The sequence below is a fragment of the Hyperolius riggenbachi genome, chromosome 2 (assembly GCF_040937935.1).
Source record: "Hyperolius riggenbachi isolate aHypRig1 chromosome 2, aHypRig1.pri, whole genome shotgun sequence".
NCBI classification, from domain to species: domain Eukaryota; kingdom Metazoa; phylum Chordata; class Amphibia; order Anura; family Hyperoliidae; genus Hyperolius; species Hyperolius riggenbachi.
This window is the reverse complement of record NC_090647.1, coordinates 138,280,889-138,293,983: the sequence shown is the minus strand read 5'-3', so window position 1 is coordinate 138,293,983 and position 13,095 is coordinate 138,280,889. Positions and strand designations below refer to the sequence as shown.

Sequence of the window (13,095 nt, the reverse complement as noted above, 5' to 3'; positions counted from 1 at the left end):
ACAAATTTGGACATAGTGAGCAGTAGTGTAACTACAATTCATGGAGGCCCCCCCCCCCAACAAACCTTTGATGGGGACGCCCAATGTTCACCCCTTCCCTTGCTTCCCCTTGGTGCCCTTCACTGCTTTGGGGCCCATCTCACAAGGGTCGTAAAACCATCATAATCTTCACACCAACAGAAACAGCAGTATCGGAGAAAGGGAAGGTTAGTAGATGCCCCCCCCCCCCCCCACAGTTCTGGGACCCCCCCCCCCCCCCGCAATCACAGGGGCTGCTCCCCTTTAGTTACGCCCCTGAAAGTGAGTTGAAAGATTAGTGAATAATGGCCCTTATGAGCTATACTGTGTTAACTGGTTCTGGACCGATGCTGTTTGAATCTACGTTCAGCAGGAAGTGCTGCCGCTCTGACTGGACGTAGATTCAACGCCCCGCTGAATGACGTGTGCCCGCCGTTACCTCCGATACTGCTAATCTCGCTGCTCTGATTCGCTCGCTGTGCCATCTACAAGATGGCAGAGCTCTGTAAGCAGGTCAGGAGTTGGCTCCTGACCACGTGATCACGGAGAGCCAATCACATTGGCTCCCATTGATAGACAGCGTCTGGAGCCAATGAAAGCGGATCCTGGCCGGCTGTCAGCACTCTGCCGTCATAGAGACGGCAGAGAGAGGAGCCTGTGGCGATGGACGACGTCGTGACTGGCGTGAGCGGCGGGTATGAGTGGCAATTCGTTGGGAAGCGGCGTTTTACTGTGCCAGCAATTTCTGGTCCTTAAGGGAGCAGAGACTGCTGATACAAAAGTGGTTAAAATTGCAAAATTGCTAATTTACTGGTACTAAAAGAAGGGGTGGTAGCGCGACTTACACTATTAGCGCAACATGTTACCAGATTACGTGAGTATTACTACCATTGCAAGGCGTGCCTAACTGTGGTAATGTGTTCTGCTCCCCTGCCGTCAGAACCAGTAAATTTGCTATGCGCTGCCTGTGCATGGCAATTGTACCGCAGTTTAGTAGTGCATCAGGCCCTAAGTGACCTGTGACTGCAGTAGAACTAATGCAACTGCTGCAAGTCACTTTCCACCGCTATTCCATAAGGCTCGTTACACACCAAAAGCGTACAGGAGAACGGCTCCTGCACGCGTTGCGGCGTGTCGTCGGGAAACTCCGGTGCGACGCTGAGTAGCGGCGGTGGTAGTTAATTACCCCAAAGGGGAAGCGCCGATTCCCGACGATAAAATGCGCCGGGACGCGTCGTACCGCAACGTATCGAAACGCAGCGTCGGGTGTGAAAGGTAAAAGGAAAGTCTATGGACTTTCCTTTTACCTTGGTTAACGCTAAGTATAGACTTTGCGTTAAAACGCCAGAAGTGGGCTCTGGTGTGAAAGAGCCCTTAGTGTGATGGTCTGGGGCAGTGTTACTAGATCCAGCAGTTATATATAGCAAGGGTGGCTAATTTAAGTCAAAAGCTTAGAGTACATGATGCACTCCATGTCACGTTCCATCACTCCAATACTTCCTTCTTCATAGTTGGAAGTAGAGGCCTGCAGCGGGTCCGGTACCCGCGGGTTCCCAGAAATGTGGGTCGGGTGTGGGTACCCAAATTGATTCGAGCTGCAGGTGCGGGTCGCGGGTAGCAAGTTGCTGGTGCGGGTAGCGGGTCTGTGGGTGTGGGTCGGGCCGCGGGTAGTCAAAACAAGTATAAGATAATTCTGTATCTTTTGCCTTCCCAAAATCTGTGATGAATGCTGGCACCAGAATTATTTCTTGCTGGCATGTTTACTGCTTCTCATCTTTAATGCCAGCAGACTCCTTCCTGCTCTCAAGCTGACACCTCCTCTCCCCCCATACTAGTGCATATAACTGGGAACATGCCAGCGTGAGATTGAAGATGTGTTTTTTCATAGATGACCGGAAATCACTGGGGCGTACTCTGTTAGAGGAAAAAGTGTAATAGCAAAGTTCTGTCTGTTAGTGACTGGGGATATTTGATAGGACAAGAACTAGAGAATGTTCTGACATGTTCTTTAAAGCTGGAGGGAGAAGGCAGAGAAGCACATGGCAGATAGAGAAGCACATGACAAGATCTGCTGACACAGTGTAGCCGCATACGCAGCCATCTAGCACACACAGGTATGTGTTTGCTGCATATGGCAAGAATAATTATATACAGGATTTTATTATCAGACAGGTACAAGACAATGGAACAGATTTATTAACACAAGTGCATGCAAAATGGAGGGAAATCTATTGCAAAAGTGAAACAATTGATGTGTGTGCTGCTTTTTATTTTCTTTTGGTTGTGATAAATCTGCTCCAATTAACTTTGATTCTGATTGTTAAGTCCTGAGTAGGTGTGCATACATACAGTATATTTGTTCTCCCTGCTTAAAAGCCTTGTTGTACTCTTATGCAATCCCGATTTTCTTAATGAATTACCATTTATTTTGCTGCTGAGCTACTGTAATGGAAGAAGATAGTTTACGGTGTTTATACACATCCAATTTTTATTGGCCAATTATCTCCCAATTTTACATCTCCCATGTAGTATGAGAGATTATCTAATCAATTTGTTCATGGTCGTTACAGCCGCATGACGCAAAGCCTAGTCCACCCAGGGCCGGTCCGCCCATGAGGCAGGGTGAATCAGAATCAGAATCACCTTTATTCGCCAAGTGCGGCGGGAACCGCACCCGGAATTTTTTGTGGACACACGGCAATTGGCATACAACATTGACATGGCACAGATAATGCTACATAGACACAACAGCAATTTTGACAGACAGTACAGCAGTTAGTGTGGATCGGTAATGCAAAATAGCAACCTCAACTTCAACCCGGTCCATGGAGTGATTAGGGGATGACAGTTGGGAGAGTGCATGAATTAAGTAGGACAACCGCTTGGGGAAAGAAGGAGTTTTTATGTCTGGTGGTTTTGGTGAGAATGGTCCTATAACGGCGGCCTAATGGGAGGGGGTCGAAGAAGCAACTGCCCGGGTGAGAGGGGTCTTGAGTGATCCTGTTTGCCCTTGACCTCATTCTAGATGAATGAAGGATGTCCAGGGGTGGCAGGGGTGACCCTATAATCTTGTCAGCAGCGCTGATTACCCTCTGTAGTTTGTGCTTGTCCCTTGCGTTAGCACCAGAGTACCAGACAATGATGGAGGAGCAAAGGACAGACTCAATGGTGGCAGAGTAGAAGCTGATCATTAGCTCCTGCGACATTCCGAACTTCCTCAGCTGCCTGAGGAAGAACAGCCTCTGCTAGGCTTTCTTTTTGATTTACGGAGGTGTTCATTTCCCACTTCAGGTTGTCTATGATGGTGGTACCAAGGAACCGAGCGCTGTGTACCCTGGAGACCTCGGTACCATCAATGGAGACAGGACTGGGGGACGGAGCGTTTCTTCTGAAGTCCACGATTAGTTCTACAGTTTTTGCCGTATTTAAAACGAGTTTATTTTCCTTGCACCACCCGAGGATCCGCTCGATCTCCTTGCGATATTCATGTTCACCATTTCCGCCTATGAGGCCTAGTATGGTGGTGTCATCCGCAAACTTGATGACCTTGACAGAGTCAGCGGATGAGGTGCAGCTGTTCGTGTACAATGAGAAGAGGATCGGGGACAGCACACACCCTTGCGGGGCACCAGTGTTGGTGATTCTAGGACTGGAATAGCAGCTGCCAATCCTGACTAACTGCGACCTGTCAGTAAGGAAATCTTTGATCCAGGTGCACAGATTCGGGTCAACACCGAGTCTTACCAGGTCGTCGTACAGGATGGTCGGACAGATGGTGTTGAAAGCGGAGCTGAAGTCCAGAAGCAGGATCCTGGCGTAGGAGTTGGGTTTATCCAGATGTTCCATGATGTGAGCTAGACTGATGTTAATAGCATCCTCGACGGACCGGTTAGCCCTGTATGCGAATTGCAGGGGGTCCGTTTTGGTGGCGGTGTGCCCCTTTAGATAGGAGAGAACCAGTCTTTCGAAGGTTTTCATGATAATTGGCGTTAAGGCAACCGGTCTGTAGTTGTTTAGATCTGAGGCACCTGGCTTCTTAGGGACCGGTATGATGTTAGCTTTCTTGAAGCAGCAAGGGACCTTGCTCATTGTCAGGGATTTGCTGAAGATTGAAGTAAGGATCGGGGCTAGCTGGCTTGCACTTCTTGGGGGGGGCACCCGCCTGTCCGTGGGTGTGGGGGGCCGCTGAGCCAGAGGGGGTAGCGGGCTGGAAGGGGGTATTGGGTACAGCGCTGGGGAGGGGGGGGGGGTCGAACCCCCTCACCTGGGGCCCCCGATCTGCGCTCCCCCTCCAGCATTTAAAGTTAAGCAGCAACCGCTACTAGTAAGAGGCAGCAGGCGGGGATGACTCACCTCTTCCGCGTTCCAGCGTGTGTTCCATTGTCGTCACTTCCTGCAATGCTGTCCACTTACAATACAGTGGGCAGCATTGCAGGAAGTGACGAGAGTGGAACGCATGCTGGAACACGGAAGAGGTGAGTCATCCCCGCCTGTCGCCTCTTACTAGTAGCGGCTGCTGCTTAACTTTAAAGGTTGGAGTGGGAGCGCAGATCGGGGGACCCAGGCGAGGGAGGGGGCCTCCGACCCCCCTCCCCGCTACTGTGCCCAATACCCCCTTCCTGTCTGCTACCCCCACCAGCTCGGTGGCCCCCCACCCACGGCTTGGGGGGGGAGCGATTTCTCCCAAGTTTACCTCCGGTGGCAAAAAGTCTAGGACCGGCCCTGAGTCCACCCAATCGCACACACTCGTACCCACATGGTTACAAGACAAGCTAATTTTGGCACATAACAATATTTTTTTCTCAAGCCTCCATGTTTTTGCTCAGGAAGATCTGTCTAGCAGCAGCACTAACAGCAACACCAGCACTAACAGAAGTAATTGCACTTTGGGTGTATACACACACACACAATTTTGATTGGCCGATTTTGATTGGCCCTGATACTACATGGAGAATCAAGATTGTGTGTGTGTATATACACCCTTAAATCTGAAAATTATTTGCATGAGCCTGGGCGCAGTGTCGGTGGAAGTGTCACCTTGGCCACCACAATGCATGCTGGGAGATGTAGTACATTAATGTGCCTACATCTCCTGTTATTACATGAATGTACTTCGTCTCCCAGTGTGCATTGCAGTGGCCAGGGGGGCAGGACACTTCCACTAGATGTAGTGTAGATGGGGAGCAGCCTACAGCATACAGGGACAGAAATGTGGGTGCTCTGCTCTGCTATTTGTTGTTTCAGCAGGACTGTTACTTCTCAGTTTTTATTGATTTTAATAAGAGTAAATAAAAAATCTTTAAAACACTTCTTTTGGCTTTGGTTTGTGTATAAAAAAGGTTTTATTTACGTTACAGCTCCCCAATGTTTCTTTAAATGTGCACTTTAGAAGAAAATGGAAAAATGCTGGTTGCGGGTCGGGTAGCGGGGCTGCGGGTCGCAGGTATCAAATTCACCTGAAAGCAGGTTGCGGGTCTGGTGCGGGTAGCAGGTCTGCGGGTCGGGTGCGGGTATGAAAAATTGGACCCAAGCAGGCATCTAGTTGGAAGGAGGAAGTATTATACATTTACATTTACATTATACATTTTATTCATCATGTTATTTTTATCACTGTCATTACCACTTCTGTATTTTGTATTCTGTATGCTGTATTATTTTTTGTATTTTGTCACTAATTATGTATCTTGTATATTAGTGTACACCATTGTCTGTATTATGTACCCCATGTTTGTTTCTTACTTTGTACAGCGCCACAGAATATGTTGGCGCTTTATAAATCAATAATAATAATAATAATGGGAAGTGCAACATGGAGCGCAGCAGCAAGGTAGCGACATGAGTGAGTTAACAACCCCCTGCCCATCTGTTTGAAACCTCTGTTTCATTCAGAATCCAAATTGTGGAGCTCATGCCCAGTGAACACACCTACAAAGAGAACATTTCGCAATAAACCCCGTCCAATCCAGATTTATTACAAACATTGCCCAGTGCCCCAATGTGTAGCTACAATCAACTACACAGCTGCTGTTTCACTAGCTTCTCAGCAGTCCTCTCCATGAACCGATATAACCCAAGTAAGTGTTGCGAGTCACCATCACCTTTAATCCCGTGTTCCCTAGCCTTGAAATCACCAAAGCCCTTCCTGTTACTGTGACCCCAGAGATTTTATATTGGGGGCCCCTTTTCTAGCTAGCAAACCAGGAGGCCAGGATAGGTGAATTGTGCACCAGCTCATGTCATGTTGAATTACCTGAATTCCTCCTGCCCATTAGCCCAACAAATCCATCATACGAATCATCATCATAGAACCGCTTCAGGAGGGAGGCTGGAAGTTTGTAGACATCTGAAGTTTTCTGCAAAGGGAGACAACAAACATTTGTATTGCTGCAATTCATATAGGATGTACTATACGGGATCACTATACAAGAGGTACAGAGAAAGCGTCATATAGGAGACAATGAAGGGAGATATATAGGATGTACTATAAGGGAAAGGGATCACCATACAAGAGGTACAGAGGAAGCATTATATAGGAGACACTGAAGGGAACCATATAGGATGTACGATAAGAAATCACTATACAGTAGGTACAGAGGAAGCACCATATAGGAGACACTGAAGGGAAACATATAGGATGTACTATAAGGGAAAGGGATCACCATACAAGAGGTACAGAGGAAGCATTATATAGGAGACACTGAAGGGAACCATATAGGATGTACTATAAGAAATCATTATACAGTAGGTACAGAGGAAGCACCATATAGGAGACACTGAAGGGAAACATATAGGATGTACTATAAGGGAAAGGGATCACCATACAAGAGGTACAGAGGAAGCATTATATAGGAGACACTGAAGGGAACCATATAGGATGTACTATAAGAAATCACTATACTGTAGCTACAGAGGAAGCACCATATAGGAGACACCGAAGGGAACCTTATAGGATGTACTATAAGGGATCACCATATAGGATGTACTATAAGCATCATATAGGAGACACTGAAGGAAACCATATAGGATGTACTATAAGAGATCACCATACAGGAGGTACAGAGGAAGCATCATATATGACAGTGTTTCTCAACACGCGGTTCGTGAGACCACAGCAGGGGGTACGTGAGACCACAGCAGGGAGTACGTGAGACCACAGCAGGGGGTACGCAGCCAGAAGGGGACGCAGTGCAAAACGGGGGAGCATGCCCACACATAGCAGCGGGGAGGGGGGTCCACTCCCCCCCTCCCTCACCTTGGGCTTCCCAGTCAGCGCTTCCCCCTCCGACACTCATTAATAGCAGCAGCGGCGGTGGCATAGTAAAAGGAACGTGGACTTACTTCCACGTTCCACGCTGGAGGTCCTTCTCTGTTAGCGATCAGGAAGTAACGTCAGGCTCAGAGAAGATCGGACCTCCGGCGTGGAACGCAGAAGTAAGTGTGCATTCCTTTTACCATGACGCTGCTGTTATTAATGAGTGTCGGAAGGGGGAAGCGCTGACAGGGAAGCCCAAGGTGAGGGAATGGGGGAGTGGACCCCCCTCCCCGCAGCTATGTATGGGCATGCTCCCCCGTTTTGCGCTGCGTCCCCCTCCTGGCTATACTGAGGGCACCCATGCATGACTAAACTGTGGGCACCCATGCCTGGCTATACTGGGGGACCTATACCTAGCTGTACTGGGGCACCCATGCCTCGCTATACTGGTGGCACCCATGCCTCGCTATACTGGGGGCACCCACACCTGGCTATACTGGGGGCACCTATACCTAGCTATACTGGGGCACCCATGCCTCGCTATACTGGGGGCACCCATGCCTCGCTATACTGGGGACACCAACGCCTGGCTATACTGGGGGCACCCATGCCTGGCTATACTGGGGCCACCCATGTCTAGCTATACTGAGGAAACCTATACCTAGATATACTGTGGGCACCCATGCCTGGCTATACTGGGGGCACCTATACCTAGCTATACTGAGGGCACCTATACTGGGGGGCAGGCACCTATACCTGGCTATCTATCTATACTGGGGGCACCAATACCTGTGGACACCTATTGTTGTCCGTTGCTGTGGTAACCAGCATGCAACGGACAACAATAGGTGTCTGTCGCTGTGCCAGGGGTCCTCAGCGGGCAGCGTGAAGCTACAGAGACATAAAGCAGCTGCAGCCTACACACATCTCAGTAACGGTACGATCATGCCGTTACAGTTGGATTGTTCCTCGCTGAGCGGATGGGGGGGGAGAAGTATTAGGAACACATTCTACAGTTACAGATGCCTCCTATATGAGGATGGATTATGCCGATTCGGCGTCAGGAAGGTAAATCTTCCGACGTGCCTCATTAGGTTTAAATGGCTAGTGGCAATGTAAAAAAAAACCTTTTGATCAGCGAAAATAATTGTCATTAACAACGTTTCATATCCGGTTCAGCACCGCAGTGCCGAAAATCTCATGCATCCGAGCAACGTTCACCTCCCATTCATTCGCCTATAACTTTATTGCTACTTATCACAATGAATTGATCTATATCTTGTTTTTTCCGCCACCAATTAGGCTTTCTTTGGGGGGTACATTTTGCTAAGAGCCACTTTACTGTAAATGCATTTTAACAGGAAGAATAAGAAAAAAACGGAAAAAATTCATTATTTCTCAGTCTTTGGCCATTATAGTTTGAAATTAATATACGCTACCGTAATTAAAACGCATATATTTTATTTGCCTAAATGTCCCGGGTTTCACCGTTTAAACGATGTCCCTATCACAATTTATGGTGCAGATATTTCATTTAGAAATAAAGGTGCATTTTTTCAATTTGCGTCCATCCCTATTTATAAGCTTATAATTTTAAATAATATAATAACATATTCTCTTGACATGCATAATTAAAAAGTTCAGACCCTTGGGTAACTATTTATGTTGTATTTTTTTTTTAATTGTATTTTTTTTTTTTTAAATAAAAAAAGTGTATGTGGGTAATTTTTGGTGTGGGAGGGAAACTGCTAATTTTAAATGTAAAATTATATTTTTTTTTAATCAAAAATGTATGTGGGTCTGAATGAACGATCTCGCATCCAGGAACTAAAATGCTGGGGAAAAGTTTCCTGGGGGCAGAAATACCGCGCTCTCTGGAGAGAAAGCGTCGGTATTTCTGCGGGGAAGCTAGATCAGTGAATGGGAATTATATTCCCATTCACTGATCGGGGGGCTAGCGGCGGGCGGCGGGTGCGCGCGCGCGCGCCCGATCGCACGCACCACGCAGGGAAAACAGCAGTGCCTATCTGGACGAGGAAACTCGTCCAGATAGGCCGAACTGGATATACTAATACTTAAGTTAAAGGCACTTAAAAGGAAGAAATTAACCATAGTGCCCCTTTAATCAATGGGCTAGTACACACTTAATATTTTGTTCGTGCGCAGAAAGAAAACTGACATTCTGCACATTTTGTCAGTTTTTTGTATCAATTACATCAGCTGCTATGAAAAAGCGCACGCGTTTTCCTGCATAGAGACACACTTGGTGTGCAGAAAAAGTATGCAGGAAAACGCGCGCAGAAAACTGAAAGACAAGTGTGTTCCCTGCCTGAATGGTAAGTTGCAAGATTTGTAAATCAGTAGCCTAGTAACTGCATTTCCTTACGTTGTATCAGCCATCCCAGCCAAGGCTCTGCCTATTGTCCTCTGTGCAAGAGTGAGTGAATGACTACATCAATGACGTCATATGGTTGCAACTAGGGACTGCCATTGATCCCTCTTCAACAGTAGGATCAAATAAAAACAATTACATGTAATAATAGGCTATTACATGTCAGCCTTGCAATACTAAATTAGACTCAACCACCCTGGTGACTGATATGATGTTTTCTGAAAATGCCTTCACCTAAGTAAACCCCTGCAGTAAATAAAGACCCACATTTCAGCAAGAACATGCATTTCTTTAAAGTATGTCATTATGTTTATCTACTTTGAATGCTTCTTTTGTATCGCTGTATTCAATGTTTTTACATTGTGAGCAGTATCTTATTCACTGGACCATTATGACGTATATAATAAATATAACTGTCCATTATTTTTCTTGGGATGCAGCTACTACGTACCTGGCAAGAATGAGTAATCTTCTGCACAATTACAGAAAAGCATTCACTTTTTCTTTCCATCTAATATAAATATCAATGTATCTGAAGTATACTTTGGTTTGGTAGTAATTCTAGGCACAGTTCATGTCATGTAAATGTTTTGTTTCTAGTAAAGCTTCTAGCCAGTAATTCCTAACTACCAGATTTCTCTAATAAAACCATACATATCTTTTGAGCCAGAAGGCTGGTAAGAAAACAACAATAATAGGGGTTAAATCTCCATTTTTATTTATTCACGTGCAAGAACTGAAGGAGCAAAAATACTGTAGTACATGAAAAACATACAGTATTTATTTGTCAAAGCGCTTACTTTGAATGATGCCCTCGGTAGTACCATAGCCTGCAATGTAGATTGCGGCTTAGGTGCTTAGATTCAGCGCACATGTGTGAGAAAACGCGGAAAAGCCGCCGCGGGTGCTCAGAGCAAGGCGGCTGATTCCACGTCCAACATGGCAGGTTGCGCGTGTGGGCCTGCATCTGCTAGCATGACTGAACGCGGAGAAACCGCCGCATGTCCTGAGAACAAGGCGGCGGATTCCGCGTCCGACGCGGCGGTTTGCACGCATAGGCCTACATCTGGCAGTATGGCTGAACGCGGAGGAACCGCCGCATGCTCTGATAGTGGTGCGGCTGGTTCCGCGCCCAGGTTTAGAAGGATGCGCGCGCGCACTGAGAGGCAGAGCTTTTATGACAGCCAGAAGGGAGTCAGCTGACCAAGTCGGTCAGCTGACAATTCCACCACTTCCCATTGGTCCAGCACTTAGGGGAGGCGCTGGAGAGCGCCTTGCTATATATACTGGGTGCTGGTCATTCTCTTGTTGTCTGCCGTTGCGATCACTACGTGGAAGCACTCAGACCTTTTGTCAGATTCTGTGTTATTCTCTAGACCAGTTCCTGGGTGTTGATGACCAAGGACCTCACACCCCAGATTAGGAATTCTGTATATCATTTGTGTTATTCTTTAGACCAGTTCCAGGGTGTTGATGATCACGGACCTCACACCCCAGATTAGGAATACTGTATATTATCTGTGTTATAACTTCAGACTAGTTCCAGGGTGTTGATGACTATGGAGCTCACACCCAAGACTAGGAATTAGCTTTACCATCCTGTTATAACTTCAGACTAGTTCCAGGGTGTTGATGATCAAGGAGCTCACACCTTTAGACTAGACAATTGTTGATTATTTGTTATGACCTTCTGCTTTCCTGACCGCTCTTCTGATCTCTGATTTGGTACTTCGCTATATCTGATACTCCGTTGCCAAACCTTGCTTGCCTTAGGATTCCGTATCAGTCTCTTTCCTCTGTATCTGATCTGTCTGTCTGTTGCCGACCTGGCCTGTCCGACCTCGAGAACTATCTCCTCTGTTTAGAGATAGTTCACAGATCTGTCAGTGATACTCCACCATTGGTGTCACTCACACTCTGGTCCTTCCCACTCTCAGCCTGACTCCTCCCCTTGGGGAGCCTCAGGCCATTGGAAGGAGCCTGTTCTTTGGGCAGTATCTCTTACTGCCTTGCACCCTCTTTACGGGGGCTCTCCTCAAAGTATTACTGTTGCACCAAACACTCATATTACTCAGGTGTCCAGAGGTTAGAGATATATCTGATTATCGGTGATACTGCAGATCATCAATAATCGGGTATATATCTGTATTCTCGGTGATACTGCAGATCAACGGTAATCAGATCCTCTCTGTGTTACACCGATCGTTACAACATGGCAATACTTTCAGCATGACCCTTAAGTGGCAATGCAATTATATGAGATCAAAAAGCATCAGCGCAACGGTATAACACTGGGCAAGTGGACGTCGTACATAGGTAAGTAAGGTTAGTGTTAGATGTTGGAGCAGGAAGGATGGTGTTAGGTATAGCAGCAGTAAAGTTAGTGGCAGTTGTAGTGGCAGTGAGGTTAGTGTTAGGTGTAGCAGCAGTGAGATTAGGTGTAGCAGCTGTGAGGTTAGTGTTGGGTGTAGTGGCAGTGAGGTTAGTGTTAGGAGTAGCAGCAGTGAGGTTAGTGTTAGGTGTAGCAGCAGTGAGGTTAGGTGTAGCAGCGGTGAGGTTAGTGTTGGGTGTAGTGGCAGTGAGGTTAGTGTTAGTTGTAGCAGCAGTGAGGTTAGTGTTAGGTGTAGTGGCAGTGAGGTTAGTGTTAAGTGTAGCTGCACTTAAGTTAGTGTTAGGTATAGTGGCAGCGAGGTTAGTGTTAGGTGTAGCAGCAGTGAGGTTAGTGTTAGGTGTAGTGGCAGTGAGGTTAGTGATAGGTGTAGCAGCAGTGAGGTTAGTATTACGTGTAGTGGCAGTGAGGTTAGTGTTAGAAGTAGAAGCAATGAGATTAGTGTTAAAAGTAGCAGCAGTGAGGTTAGTGTTAGGTATAGTGGCAGTGAGGTTAGTGTTGGGTGTAGCAGCAGTGGGGTTAGTGTTAGTTGTAGCAGCAGTGAGGTTACTGTTAGGTATAGTGGCAGTGAGGTTAGTGTTAGTTGTAGCAGCAGTGAGGTTAGTGTTAGGTGTAGCAGCAGTGAAGTTAGTGTTAGGTATAGCAGCAGTGAGGTGAGTGTTAGGTGTAGTAGCAGTGAGGTTAGTGTTAGGTATAGTGGCAGTGAGGTTAGTGTCAGTTGTAGCAGCAGTGAGGGTAGTGTTAGGTGTAGTGGCAGTAAGGTTAGTGTTAGAAGTAGCAGCAATGAGATTAGTGTTTAAAGTAGCAACAGTGAGGGTAGTGTTAGGTGTAGCAGCAGTGAGGTTAGTGTTAGGTGTAGCGGCAGCGAGGTTAGGTGTAGCGGCAGTAAGGTTAGTGTTGGGTATAGTGGCAGTGAGGTTAGTGTTAGGTGTAGCAGCAGTGAGATTACGTGTAGCAGCTGTGAGGTTAGTGTTGGGTGTAGTGGCAGTGAGGTTAGTGTTAGGTGTAGCAGCAGTGAGATTAGGTGTAGCAGCGGTGAGGTTA

At 46.9% G+C, this 13,095-nt stretch overlaps 1 protein-coding gene across 1 annotated transcript in view; it reads right to left on the bottom strand.

Moving 5' to 3' along the window:
- The window catches only part of TAC3 (tachykinin precursor 3), a 132,488-nt gene that overhangs the window by 19,547 nt on the left and 99,846 nt on the right, over positions 1 to 13,095 (bottom strand). The window contains exon 3 of the mRNA XM_068265159.1: positions 6,269 to 6,371. Within this exon, the coding sequence (XP_068121260.1) occupies positions 6,269 to 6,371 (103 nt within the window). The remainder of the gene's footprint in view (positions 1 to 6,268; positions 6,372 to 13,095) is intronic.